At 41.2% G+C, this 15,203-nt stretch overlaps 1 protein-coding gene across 1 annotated transcript; it reads right to left on the bottom strand.

Moving 5' to 3' along the window:
• Positions 1–185: 185 nt before the first annotated feature.
• On the bottom strand, positions 186–13,912 carry NIPA2 (NIPA magnesium transporter 2). The gene is made up of 8 exons (XM_082491643.1): positions 13,688–13,912; positions 10,867–10,923; positions 6,004–6,064; positions 5,430–5,652; positions 3,700–3,756; positions 2,828–2,918; positions 2,052–2,212; positions 186–1,154 (listed from the first exon to the last, which is right to left on the bottom strand). The coding sequence occupies exons 4-8, from the start codon at positions 5,566–5,568 to the stop codon at positions 517–519; spliced, it is 1,086 nt and encodes a 361-aa protein (XP_082347769.1). The 5' UTR covers positions 5,569–5,652; positions 6,004–6,064; positions 10,867–10,923; positions 13,688–13,912; the 3' UTR covers positions 186–516.
• Positions 13,913–15,203: the final 1,291 nt, after the last annotated feature.

Raw genomic sequence — 15,203 nt, forward strand, 5'->3', positions numbered from 1 at the left:
GCAAGTTTAACATACAGCTTTAGTTAAGCAGCATTTTCCAAGGATTCATCTTGCTTGGTCGTAGCTTTCCCTTTCCTGTTTTACAAATGGCAGCTTCTGTTTCAATACGTTTACAGTTGCTCATTGTTCAGGCAGGGCACAAGTACAAAGGATTCAGGTTCGCTGCAATCTTTTTACCACCAATGCAGAAATAAAGCGATTTATTTTTGATAAAATTGTCATTAGTGCAATACATCTTAAAACAGAAGAATGAAATGAAAGTATTTACACATAACTTAAGCAACAAAACCAACTGTGGTCTGAGGTCATTTTAGTAATTTTTAAAGTAAAAATAAGGCAAATAAAACCCCCTTCAGTGCTCTTTACCCAAACTAATCAAACATAAAAATTAACGATTGTCTACACATACTGTTAAAAAGTACATGAGTTTCCAGACACGCTCAGACATTTCACAGCAGAAAAAAAAATAATCCAGAGTTACAGAATCTTCTTTTCTTAAGTAACATGTAGATATTTTCAGAAGGCTGACAGACTTCCATTTCTCCTGGCTGAGAGACTCTCGGTGGATTGTATTTCACCTAAGCAGGCAGAACTTTCTTCATCATGATTAAAGCAGTCATACGTGCTCAGCAAAGTACCGTTTGCTGCTCTATCATCTTTCCGCAAAGAGAGGGGCAGATTTGCTAGGGTGAAATTAACATCTTTGAAGGCATGCAATAAAAAGATCCCCACAATAATAGTCAGGAAGCCACTGAAGGTGCCAATAATGTCATCGGCTGCCATGTGTTGCCATTCCTTGAAAAGGATGGCAGAACAAGTTAAAACAGATGTTGTAAAGATCACGTAATATATCGGAGTCACTATTGAAGTGTTGAATATATCCAGAGCCCTGTTTAAATAGTTGATCTGTGTGCTCACACAGACAATAAGGCTTAGCAGCAGAATCCAAGACAAGGGATGTTTCAGCACTGGTTTTCCTGCAAAAAGTTCCTTTATAGCGATGCCCAAACCTTTGACACAGGAGACCGATAATGCTCCAATTACAGAGCAAATTGTTATGTACACAAGAATGTTGGTCTGTCCATGGCGAGGTCCCACCACAAATATTAGAATTAAAGACACAATGACAACAAGAGTTGCGAAGACCACAAAACCTGTGGTTGGGGGGAAAAAAAAAAAAGAAATCTTGTTATTTATGTACACTAGCAAAAGCATCTTAGAGATACCAACAAACCACATATTAACAACGCTAAGCTTAAACAGAAGAGTTCAGGATGTTTCTCATTACTCCTCCAACATCAAAGTTAAAATGATTTTAGAGCGAGCTAGCTAAAACAAAGCGTGAAACTCGGGCACATGGTATTGTACCATGCTACCAGCATGATGACTCCAGGATTAGACTGTGATATAGACTGCCTTACGCACAGAGTCACTGAGGTGTAGCGGCCACTGAACACTGGCTTGTGTCTGAATGCTTTTTAGGGAGGTACGTTTTGGCAGGCTGCTACATTCATCTGCAGATTCCCAATAATCAGGTGATTCCTTAAGAACAGCTTTTTAATCTCTGTGCTGGCGATTTCCTTGTGCGCAAAATGGGAGTTGTCTTTCATATGTAATATTTTGCAGATGTGTATTTGTGAGTACCTGATCTTCCACATAAGCGTAGGAGCTAGTCTCCAGGATTGCACTTCTCAGCAGACACCTACCACGGCACCTACTTTCTCATTTTAAGGACAGCTCAAAGTTGGGCTTAGAGACTGACACACGTCCATTAAAATCTACAGAAGTTGTGTTTATCCAAATGTGCTGCTGCATTTGTTTAAACTCTCATCTCAGCAGTTCACATCAAGACGCTTTGTTCAAGGCCTGACAAGTTCACTGACATCATGCAACGCTCCCTATGGAATTATGTCACAGAATTCTAATCTTTACTTCATTTTCACAACATGAGGCAGACATGGGCTATCTTCCTGGAACTTGAAAGCAGCGCTAATGAAATTATAATAAAGAAATTATGAGCTGCATACACATCAAGCCAGCATTTTTCTTACCTGGATCACCTAGTTTGTGGGACATTTCATTCAGAGTTTCTACTTCCTCCTCTTGTGGAGCGTGAATTACCATCACAGTTGATCCCAGTATACTCAGCAAACACCCAATTTTTCCATGTAGATTAAGTTTTTCATTTAAAAAGAAGGATGACAGAATGGCACTAAGAAGGAAAAAAAATGCACCAGGAAACATGGAGTTAGTACTATCTCATTAATTTGCTCATCAACTTACAGGTTGCTTTCACTGTACAGGTCACTAGCATACACTGCGTGCAGCAACACTATTAATGTCCATAAATCAGTTATGATAAACCTATTAATTGACCATTTACTTAAAATAGCTACATAGTAGACTTTCTATCTCAAGGTACTTGCTATGGACAGAACTACCTGTTAATATCGGGCATCTTTCCCCAGAACCCCTTTTTCATACTACCTCCCCAAAATCTCTGTACCTAAGCACTTGTAAAAATAATTTTTAAAAGACAAAAATATTAACTGTGATTAGGAATTAAAATACTATGCTGTATACAACATGTTTTTGAAATGCAGAAGATGACAGCTTTTCACAGATCAAGGTGTAGATGCGTTGCTAGAACCCTCTTAGAGCAGAGTCACGTCAAGAAACTTAACGTTACTCCTGACATTTGTAAGCACACTTTATGTACAGTTAAGAACAAACCACATTTATTATAGCATAATTCAGCGACACATTTCTAAATAAATATTTTACTTCTCTCTCTGAAATCACACTGCTGTTTGTTAGTGTTTCTTACCTTACAAGAACACTGAGAGCTCCTAAAGGAGTCACTAACGTAGCTGGTGCAAAAGCATAGGCAGCAAAGTTAGCTACTTCACCAGCTCCCACTGCAGAGTAATAATAAGAATAATTTAAAAAAAAGGAGTTAGGCCATCTTACGCAACAAACTTGTGAATCGGTGCAAGTGTTCTTGCAGACACAAACATGCAGTAAGGGAACAATGGAAAATTCTAATTATAGCATTCAGCTAACAGTACTAGCAGAACACCCCCCCTCCCCTGCTATTGTATTTTAAAAAACAGGCTGGGGGACTACAACAGGTATTAAAATTAATTCAGCCAAATTAGAAGGTGTTTTATTTTGGTGTCTATGTTGTAGCTCCCCAGCCTGCCTACTTGAGTCATGAAGAAATTTGCAATAGCAAGGTACAGGGTGATGCATACATTAAGCCATAGTTACCTGAACACAGCCAGTAAGTTGAGAGTTTAAGCAATGAAAAAAAAAACAACAAAAAAAGTTCAGAAAATAGGCATCATTCCAAAATATGCTTCCCTCTAAAGAATCCCATATATCTAAGCTTCTCTGCTCAGATAAAACCCTGAATGCATATGCTAGCAGAGAGATAGAGGAAGAGTGACATCTGCCTACTTACACTGCCCAATTTTAACTGCAGTAAAATGAATGAAAGAACTTCAGGTGTCAGAAAAGTTAGATTAAAATCATTAGAGCTGCACTCATCAAATCACTGGACAGCATTACCACATACTGTAGAATCCCCATCTCGCTCCTTTTTTGTAACCATTGCTGCCATCATATCATACTTATTTACTTTAATTATATAATGTAAATTGGATTTTATACTTACTTGGATATATTTTTGATACTTACTTGAAAGAAGTCCAGCCCACCACAGCCACTCCTTAAGGTACGCATGACCACCTTGACCTAAAATTGAAAGAATGTTTGCTGCTTCGTTAAAAACACACATTGACAAACAGTAAGCCCCATCACTGATAACATCGCCATAACATAAAATCATTTCTGCAGCCCACGCCCTTAAAAACATGGGCAGCCTTTTGATACTTAAGCTTTAGAGTTAAGAGGGTTTGAAATAAAATCTTCAAATTTCTGATGTGCGTAAGCCTCCTACAGCCTACTAAAAAAACTAGTTATTTTATTTCTTTTGTATTAGAAATGGCACTGATGACCATATGTGCACTCCCCTGAAAAACAGTTCTTTCAAATCATTGTAATGGCATGAAATGACAAATTATGTGTCTCTTATGAGACTGCTGCTTTTTGGAAATTGTCTGTGGCTTATGTGGTTGACTACATGTACAAATGTGCAAAATGTAGTCACACCTTCCCATTCCAAACCAGGGAGCGTGAATTACGTATGTCAAGATCAACCATTTTTTAAAAGCAAAGATGAGGGGTACCGAATTAGAAATATTCAGATTCAACCTTCTGAATCATCTGAGAACGATGCAACCATCCTATCTAAATCTACCTTCTTTCAGTCTCAAACCATTGCCCCTTGTCCTGTCGCTACAGGCCCTGGTAAAAAGTCTCTCTCTTTCTTTTAAGACCCCTTTACGTATTGAAAGGCTGCAATAAGGTGTCCTCAGAGCCTTCTCTTCTTGAGGCTGAACAACCCCAACTCTCTCAACCTTTCCTCACGGAAGCGTTCCAGCCCTCTAACCATTTTCATGGCCCTCCTCTGGACCCACTCCAACAGGTCCATGTCCTTCCTGCGCTGCAGGCCCCCGAGCTGGACACAGTACTCTAGGTGGGGTCTTGCCAGAGCGGAGTAGAGGGGCAGAATCACCTTCCTTGACCTGCTGGCCACGCTGCTTTTGATGAAGCCCAGGGTACGGTTGGCCTTCTGGGCTGTGAGCACACATTGCTGGCTCATGTCCAGCTTTTCATCCACCAGCACCCCCAAGTCCTTGGCAGGGCTGCTCTCAATCCCTTCATCCCCCAGCCTGTACTGATACTGGGGGTTGCCCTGGCCCATGTGCAGGACCCTGCACTTGGCCTTGTTGAACCTCATGAGGGTCACGTGGGCCCACTTCTCGAGCTTGTCCAGGTCCCTCTGGATGGCATCCCGTCCCTCAGGCATGTCAACTGCACCACTCAGCTTGGTGTCACCTGCAAACTTGCTGAAGGCACACTCGATCCCACTGTCTATGTCATTGATGAAGATATTAAATAGTATCAGTTCCAGCATGAACCCTTGAGGGGCACTACTCATTACAGGCGATTTTTAGTTTTCTAAAACAACTCAAAGGCAGTTAACATTCTCCTAAATTCACTCATTCAGGAGCACAGATTTAGTTAAGAACGGTGGTGCTAACTTCAATTTGTAAGTACAATTCCGACTTAACTGACATGTGAAGGAATCCTTCCCTAGAGGGCATTACATGCAAATTAAATAGTGTGTATCACACACAGACTTAGGTATATCTGACATCAGAGAAAAAAAACACATCAGCTCTATGTTTAGGTTACATATACCTGTAACAAACAAAAAAAGTCAAGCAAGAACGTAAGTTTAGTAATACTCCATTAAATGGCAAAATTTAAATGTCAGCAAATTTCATAAACGTGTTCTTTACCTGCTCTCATGGAGCCTTTCCTAGCTAATCGGAGAAGGCCTTTCTTTTTCAGGATGAAACTTCCTCCAATGAAAATGCTGGAACTCATAGCCAACACCAGACCAATACAGAAGTCATATCTCCCACGAGTTTGGCTCATCTCGTAAACTACTAAAGACTGTCACATTGATCAATGAACAGTAGAACTTCTGTTACTCAACACAAGATGATGCAACACTGAAACCTGAGCAAAATAAACACATCATAATTAAACTGGTAGAAATACAAACTGTATAGGAAAATCTCAACAGCTCATGTGACTGGTCTCGGCTCTGAGTGTTTAAAATAAAAAAAAAGGCAATCTTTGAAGCATGTGTAAGCTTGAACCATGGATGAGTGACTAACAAGTCTGAACATGCAGAAGGAAGAGCTTCTGACCTGGCATGTAAAAACTGAAACCTGAACAAATAAAAGTTCTTTAGAAAAAGTTAAGGAAAAAAATAAAGATGTGTCATTTATTTTTCTTTTCATTAAGTACACAGGTCTCTGTCCGGCACACCACGTAATTGACAATACTGAGCAAACAATTACTTACATTGAAATCAGTCTGTAAGAGAGTTTGAGAATAGCCACAGCATTTCTTCCATATAAACTCACTAGAACAATGAAAGAGAAGATTAGAATGGGTGTTTAATCATATAGTACTTTCCCTAACACAAACAAGCTTGAGAGGTATGCACATGTCCTCACCCTCTAACGAACAGGAAAATCTGGAACAAGAAATAAGGCATCTGTTTGTTGATATATTTTAGAAAGTTTCCCATACCTTTATGAAGCATCTTTTCAGCTTAGCTACAGTAAATATTGAGAGTTTACAGTTTAAAATTTTTCACCTAGCCTGCAGACTCCAAATTTAGTTCAGTAAGACCTTCAACAACAGCTTAGCAGAAGATACCAACGTTTAGGCTAAAAATCAAGATTTTACATATTCAACCTCCAGCTTAACAAGCTTTTCTCCTGATACATGCTGCAATAAGGATATCCTGGATTCCACCTAACAGTCAAGATTTTGAATTTAAAGTACCTCTATAAATAACTTTTAAACTGAAAACAAAAAAGCTCAAAGTACTTTCAAGGCGATTAAGCTCTCTACAGTATGAAGGGAAATGAAAACTACCTTTAGGCTTTGATTTCAAGACAACTGATAATTGTGACAGTATAAAGAACTGTTCTAAAGGAAGAAAACATCTATAGATAAAACAATTTTTATTTCCTGGGAACACCAATCATAGATGTGCCAAGACTAGCATTTAGTCCCTAAGCAATTATTTTCCAGATACTCAGAAGCATAGCATATCACGTAAGTTGCATTAACCAGCTTTTGATTTGAAAGGAAAAGGGGGCAAGGAAAAGGACAGAACAAGATATTTCTACTTTAGTGATTATTAGAATCTGAATTCCACAGTTAATACTGAGATACAGCAGCAGATTCCCCAAGCAGGCGTACAATCCCGGTGTGAATACATAGCAATATCAAGCACCCTCTTGCATGCCCAGGCTCCAGCAGAGACAGACGCACCCACTGGGAGTCCAGAACTAGATAAAATTATATTCTGGTCTGCCATGCCAGTTCACAGTTCCGATTCCTGCACCTGCTTCTTCAAAATCGCTTTTCTTCCAATACTACCTTTCCCTGTACATTCTTGCTTCCAGCTATGATTAATTTGCTACACCCCTAGGAAAAACCTAGCAGAGAGCTACAGGTAGGTTAACATTAAAACTGAACACAGATCTTCCTACTTGCATCCAGTTAGGCTGTGAAAAAGTATAGGAAAACAGTCCCATCTAATAACTACTCAACATGGTACTGCTTAAAATGCTGCAAGATCCACAGTTCAAAATTCTCAAATCCTCTTCCCTTAATCCTTGCATTGTATTTTTAATATCTTATTTTGTAGGAAAAAAAAAAAAGTGAATAAACTGCAAGGGTCTGCTTTCATTTTCTAGCAACTTTTAAAAATAAACCTAAGTAGAGTCTTGCAGGATACAAATTCACGTATCAAACAAAACCAAAAAAAGACAAATCATTAGCGCGGGAGACAGACCAGAACAAGCCACATCACTAACTGCATCAAATACTTCTCTGGTTTTGAATTCAAAGCAAGACCTTCAGTCCCCTGAAGGACAAATGCATTTTTAATGAAAGACATCAAGAGCCTTTTGCAACTGTTCTCTCCACCATCTTTTCTAGCAGTCCTAAGTCACACTGTTCAGGTAATCAAGTTAAAAGTGTTCTAGCTCCAGCTGCTGTAAAATGTCATACTGGTATAGCATCACCTGGGGAAGGCGGGACTTCTTTTGCTGAGCTATTCTACCCTACCACTATTTTTAACAGTTGCTACTCCAGTTATATTACTAATGGGAGCATTTTTACTAGTGGAGCTTTTTACTAAAACAGAACTCACCATACTGGCAAAGCCACTTTTTTTTTTTTTTTCTCTCCCTGGCTGGCATAGCTTCACGTCCATGAAAACATTTCTGACAGATGTAAAGAGCTGATCCCATCCTGACATCTTCCACCCACTCCATTTCAGAGACAAGGGAGAAGCAAAGGCTGCTTTTCTTTGGACTATAGGAAGAATCTGATTGCAGATGAATAAGGGAAACTTGCAAGCTAACAGGTAATTTTCTGAATTCAGACTGAAAAATGCCCTAAAGATGCTACACTTCAAAACTAGTAGTTCTACTCTCCCTCAAGACCCAAACACATTAAAGAGTTTTTGATTCCCCGACAACCACTTTGTTAAGTTTGTAAACAACTCAAATCTTAACCACTTCTTCACATGCTAGCTCTTCTTTCTAAGTTTATTTGTCCAGACATGGCCAGTCCCATTTCTGCTTGGTCTGGACTGCCATGCTTCCATGTAAGGTTTATACATATGTCTACATCTGTTGACCATTTCTGCAGCACGTGGTGAAGCCAATTTCTCTCTGAAGAGACTTGGTTCAGCTTGCATACAGCGCAGATGTAATTGGCATGTGTAGAACTGACACATATAGCTGCAAAGTCAAAGCAATAGCAGGCACAGGAAGTTTTTACACTTCAAGAAATTGGTAGTTTAATTCTAACCCTACGACTTAGTAAAAGCAGATGAACTAATGCGTCCTTGTAAACATCATCAAGAAAAATTACTATCTTTGGAAATAAGAAAAGAAAATTACATTAAATGAGCAATTTCTGAAATAAATACTCCTCTCACGTTTCACCTTTGGGAGATGCCAAAACTGCCCTATTCCAGCAGCCAGGGCCACTACTAGGTTATAAACAGGAGAGAAGCCAGAAAATGTAGGAGTTAAACAAAGCTGGCAGTGTTTTTTATTGTGTTTGGTGTAGTCCTGCAACAGTTCTTTAATCAAGTTCACAGCTGACTGTAACACAGAGAATATTTCATCCATCCAAGACTAGCAGGTTTCTGCAGGAACACTAGTTTGCTGCTCTGATTTCAGAGATGTAATGAGGGTATGAGACTTTCCTATCCACAGAAGCTACAACATTTACAATGACTTGAAGAACCACCCATTTATGAACTGCCTGTGGATCATCTCGTACCATGAGTCATAACTCTCAGCGCGCAACAGTACAGTGACAGACAACACAGGGGACGTCTACTGAGTTTGGAGGTTATCAGACAGGGAGAGATAGAGAAAAAGCTTTCTGAAAAAAAACGCGGGACATAAGCAAGTCCAGAGACATAAGCAAGTCCAGATTAGCCACAAAGTTTGTTTGCTTATTTTTAAGATGTAACTGAGAAGTACCACAAATGCTGACAAGATCTGATCTAAAACACAAGGAAACACTTGTCTCTTTGCTCAAAAGTCCTTTTCTCCCCAAAACAGCACACAGAGTGCTCAAAAGATGCTATACATTTATTATAACAAATAAGCTACCTAAACATTGACACACTAAAAATGGTGTAATGAGATGAAATAATATTTTAAATTTAAAAGCAGGTAAGTATAAGCATGAGGGAGTTATCAGCCAAAGAAAATTAGTATCACTTCCACAAGTTGTGTATTGTGTGGAAGCAATAATTATAGTTGGTGAAAGTAAACATGGTGGATTGTTCAAACTTTGCCTACTTGGCCACCAGCTCTCAAGAGTTCAGTAGACAGTCTTTACTCCTAGACGTAATGTAAATATATGCTAAAATATTTAAATGCTAGAATTCATAATTTTGTTGTCTAAAAACTGATCTTCCTAATTGTGAACAGGACGATGTCACTAAGCTAAAAAGGACCTTAACAGGCCATTTACTTCAACCTTTTACCATATAGAGCATCATTCACTGCTGCTCATTACAGATAATTCAGCCAAACTTCTCCCAAGAAATACTTAGGAAGGAAACTTCACAACCAACACAGCCATGCTTTGATGCTCTTAGGAACTATCATTACTATCAGATCTTACTTTGACTACCAAAGCTCATTATGTTTGTCCGCTCTGGACTTGGAAAAGACACAACTCCCTTCATCTTTACACCCACATCTTAACATTACTCTGCAAGTTAGGTGCTTGGCACCTCCTGCTGTGCCACCCTCTGGGTCCTTTCCCAACAGCCCACTTTTTTTTTTTTTTTAAATGAACTGCAACTCCCAAAGTACAACTCAGTATTTTAGCTGAGTTACTATTATTTCCGCTACACAGTGGAAGACTATACTTCTTTTCATACAACCCAAAATGGGTGGTTTTCTTAGCCCTTCCTGAGCAGTTATCTACAGTTGACTCATTTTCAACCTCTCTATTAGTATAACCTCTAAATTCTTTTCTACAGAACTACTGTTCTCTAAACTGTATTTATATAGCAATTTATTCCTGGCTAGGTGTAATAACTTTCATTTAATCCTACAAAAAGCATCTTTTTTTCAGAAATGTTTCCTGAAAATATTCATCTGAGTTTACACACTAGCAACCCTTCCCTGCTCAATGCCATTAATTACTTGTTTGTCCTTTCAGCCAGATCACTAATATTCAACAGCACAAGACGCAGACATGACTGACATGGAAGAATTTTTAAACAAAGGTCTGTTTTCACAGGATGTCAATAATAGTTATGCCAGGTACAGCCATTCAGCATCTTTTGAACTATTCTGTGGTATTTTTGTATTCAATTCTGCTTATTTACAGCAGCTCCACAAGAAGTTTTATGTTTCTAACATTGAAATAAAGCACCTATTTAATGCCCTCCAAGCCATAAACCTTTTCATGGAAGAAAAAGGGGTTGAATCAACAAGTTGCTTTTAACACATACATATTGACTATTATGTATCACATTGACTATTATGTGTTCCCTTCTTCCTTTCCACAGGCATAAAACCAGAGGAAACAGAAACACTCCCTAACAACAAAAATGCAAATAAATGTTCGGTGATGAGCCTTTTGAAGGCTCATTATACATACCAATTTTGTTCCAAAATCCAGAGGCATTCACTTCTTAAGTATTTCAATGTTAGGTTTCTAAAATATAAGTTAAAAATAACATTAATTGGCATTTTAAGAATTCAGCTAAAAAATTATGTCCATTATTTCAAATTAATTTTGTTTTCATGCATGACACACAAGACTGCACATTGACTCCTCTGTGCAGGAGGGACAGGATTTTTGTTTTAAAAACACTTGAATAACATAGTAATGTAATTTTAAATTTGACCTTCCTTAGGTATGTCTCACCTGAAGCGTTACAGTTATTTCATCCCTTGGCTTTTCACCTCACTAATCAAAGAAACTAACCAGCGATCTAAGCTATTCTAAAGAAGGTAACATGCTAAAGTTTAATTGAAATACTATCCTAGTCCCTTCAGTTTTGTTCTGTAACTTAAGTGCTAAGGCATTTTTATACAAAAACTAATAAAAGTTTTAATTATAGGCTTTGGCATGGTGAGTTTTCAGAGGATATTTATATACAGAACTCTGGGGCAGTGGGGAGTATCAACACAGAAATATTCTCAGTGAGACTGTTAAAATCCCCCAAATATAGCTAACTCTTTAATCCAAGTCTTCCTCAGTTATGTCCTCTCCATTTACGAACATATCTTTTAAACAAAGGTACAGGGAGAACACTGAAAGGACAGATATAACATAGCATTAAGATAAAAGAGCTGCTTGTTCAAAACTTAGTCACGGGCATCTTTGAAGCACTAAGATGCACACATGCAGTACCCAAAGATTCTGCATACATTATTTAGGAAAGAGTACCTTCAATTTTGCACTGTAAGTCTGCCCCACTACAGATATAGTTTTTCTGCTTTGTCCAAGTTAAATGAGTGGGCAAACTTATACATGTAATTATTTACATATTACATAGGCAAGTTAAAAAATATATTTATTTATTTATAAAGTTTATGTTATATATATGCATATATATAATATAATGTTAGAGGCACTAGCACAAGTAATCAGAAAGCAAAGCATACATTAACAGTTCTAAAGTTGCCTATTCTAAAAGTTTTAGTTAACCTGCGGGAAAACTTATCCTTTACAGCAGATTTCTATTACCAAACCAAAAGCAACAAGCATTCCATTTTAAGAAACTGTGAGAAAACATGCAGAATGCCCCGCTAAAAATTTTTTGTACATCTTATTCATTGTATTTGCAATTTGTAGTTATTCTCTTCTATAAAAAGAATGCTCAATTAAAGCATTTACACATAAAACTAAAAAGTAACTTCACTAAAACAGTGTTATTCATTAGCTAGACTACAGACAGTGCTTTATAGCAAATACTGTATTGACTGGGTTTCTCAGAAGTATATCAAAATAGACTCAAGATAAGGGTAGATGACATGACTTCCTTCATCTTTGCTGTACCTTGCACATTAGCTCCACTCGCAGTAGGATGAGTCACCCACACAGGTTCACTGAAGTTCTACCTTTAGTATTTAAGATGGCCAGTTTCAAATTTAAGATAACCCAGCAAGTTAAAGTCAGATCTAGACATTAGTCACTGTTTTTTCTCTGATGTGACTGATAATCTGTTACAACTTGCTTTCTATTTGCTGGGATTTTACCCTGAGAATTAGTAACTTTAACAAAAGCAGAACTGACACTCAATTCCAAATATGATACTGATGAAAAGTTACACAATAATTTTCTATCAACTAATTTGTTAACTTTGGGGGGGGGAATCTAATGAGGCACATTCAAAGCACTCAGAAAGAGCCACAATGACTTATGTTTATTACATTTTAATTAAAAATAATGTTAAAGATATTGCAGGAAAATGGAGAAAGTTGGCTGGTTGAAAAAGAAAAGATCGGAAAAAAAAATCAGGGGAGACTAAAGAGTCAGACCCAGCAGTCAGACCCAGCTGATATCTTCACAGAATAAGAGTGAACACAAATCATCATTCTGAACTACAATGCAAAGCTAACATTAGTTTTTTCCACCTCAAACTAAAGCACTGCCAGGGCTCTGAAGTTTTGCTGAAGTTGATCTGGAACCAAGGTGCACAGCCCTCAACCTCACCTAAACTCGATCCTGAACCAACCCGAAGACAAACTGGTTTAGCTCCCCGATTAACACCACACACATTCCATGAAGAAGTACAACAGCTCTGGCAGAACTCGCATACTGCCACTCGCCAATTCTGCCCAGCTAGAGAGCCTAACAAGCATGCAGAGTTTTGCTTTTTATCTCGGCCTCCTGAGCCCAAGCCACAGCAAGTCCCTCACTACGGGAGAAACCACCACGGCGAAGGTCTCCGTGGCCTTCTGCCGCCAGCTTCAACGCCCGAAGCCGTGACAGCCACGCAACCACCGCCACCCGCCCGCAGGCGGCACGGCTCGCCCCGGCCTGCTCGCTCCTCACCCGCGGCGCCCAACGCCGAGCACCTTGCGCGGCTCAGCGAGAGGGAGCCCAGGCGGGGAAGGAGGAAGGAAAGCAGGAAAGGAAGGAGGGAGGCACCCCGGGCCCGGCGCTCCCGAGGCGACACCAGGAGGCGGGCAGCACCCGGAACAGCCCGGAGCCGCGGGCAGGGCCCCTCCCGGTCTCTGGGCCCTCGCTTAGACCGGGCACTGCCCCCCCCCCCCCCCCCCCCGCAACGGCCCGATCGCCCCCAACCACCGCCTCCCCTCCTCACCCCGCCCTCCGAGGGGCCGTCCGGGCCCGCCACCGCCCCCGCCCCCGCCCCCGCCCCCACCCCCACCCCTCAGCCAGCCCGCCACCGGCCGGGCCCTTTCCTCTCCTCTCCTCTCCTCTCCTCTCCCCTCCCCTTCCCGGTTACCTGCGCTCACCGCCCCTCACATCCCCGCCGGGAGGGGCCCCGCCGCCGCCGCGCGCGGACAAAGAGGAGGAGAAGGGGGAGGGGGAGGCCGGAGCGGGCGGTGGGAGGGGCCGGTGCCCGCGCACTCCACCGCCATGAGGGGGGAGGAGAAGGGGACGGGGACCGGCAGCGGGGCGCAGCGGGCAACGGCGGCGGGAGGCGAGGGCAGGCGGCGTCCTAGGCCCGACCGCCCCCTCCGCACTGGTTCCGGCAGCGCCCGCCGGAAGGGGCGGGGCCAGGCCCAGAGTGAGGCGGAGGCGGGCGCCCCGCCCACCTGGGGTCACGTGTCCTGTTAACAGGTCACAGCTGCCGTTAACGGCCGGTAGTCGCTTCCCCGCAGCGCCCCCCAGCGGCTCGCCTGGGCACCGCGGGTGACGGTGGAGCCTCCGGGCGGCAGCAGCCGGGGCAAACACTCGTCGTGCAAACGGCTCCGCCTTACCCGGCTTCGGCCCTCACAGAGCTCTGTCACGGTGGGCGGGCGGTGCCTCAGGGCGGCCCTGCTTCCCTTCGGCCGGCCGCCCTCCAGCCCGCGGCCTACCCCCGGCGCCGCCGCCAAAAGCCGCCTTACCCAGCTTTTACACTCCTACAAAAAAGACTTAAGCAGTAAGGGAAAGAGGCGTTTTACGGGGTTGGGTAGATGGCAGGGTTTATTAACCTGTTTAATTGCGGCTGTGACTGCCTCCTTCACAACCTTCTCTCCTAGGGAGTATAATCGATGTGTATGGTTAGACAAATATTTATTCTCAGGTTATAGTGAAGACTCTTTGAAACAATCATAACAAGCTTTAGACTCTTTGGTTTTCCTCAAAGCTATTTAAAGAGGCTTTACAAAGCCGCCTTGTAACATTAGGTCTAAGTAACCAACACTGCTAAAATACATGCCATAGCTCCATCTGGAAGGTGCAACTCTGCCTTTTCAAATAGGACTGTTTTGTCATGTTCCTTAGTGACAACTACTTCTTTGTCCTTCCTTCCTCAGGGTTTGTGTTGGCTTTATCACAGTCTGCACAAGAAGCTGCTTCACTTTTGCTGGGCTTGGAAACTAAAACGGAGAAGCAATCTTGGCTTTCCCTCCCAGGACACCCATAACAAGGCTATTCCTCATCACCTTACCTGATGGGTTTCTTCTCATCAGCTGAACCAACAAGGTCTCTCTCTCTGCCACATAATCCTTGCAATTTCTAGGCCGCTCAAAGCAAACAGGTAAGTTTTAGGTCTTTTATTCCCCAAGGCAACATTCCATTCCCCAATTTAAAACTAGTCTAGTGTTCATGACAGGAACTTTGTACTTGTGAAGTAGGGGGGTTTATATACATATGTATGTGTGTGTATGTATATAACACTAAGCAATATGCAGTTATACCTATGTAATTACACAGATACCAAAAATTACAAGATACCAAAACTGTGAAGTCTTTGAAGGAATTCAACAGCTGGTGAAAAGGATTCCTCAAATGGATTAAAGAAAAAAAAAAAA

The sequence above is a fragment of the Vanellus vanellus genome (assembly GCF_965231255.1).
Source record: "Vanellus vanellus genome assembly, chromosome: 1".
Lineage (NCBI taxonomy): Eukaryota > Metazoa > Chordata > Aves > Charadriiformes > Charadriidae > Vanellus > Vanellus vanellus.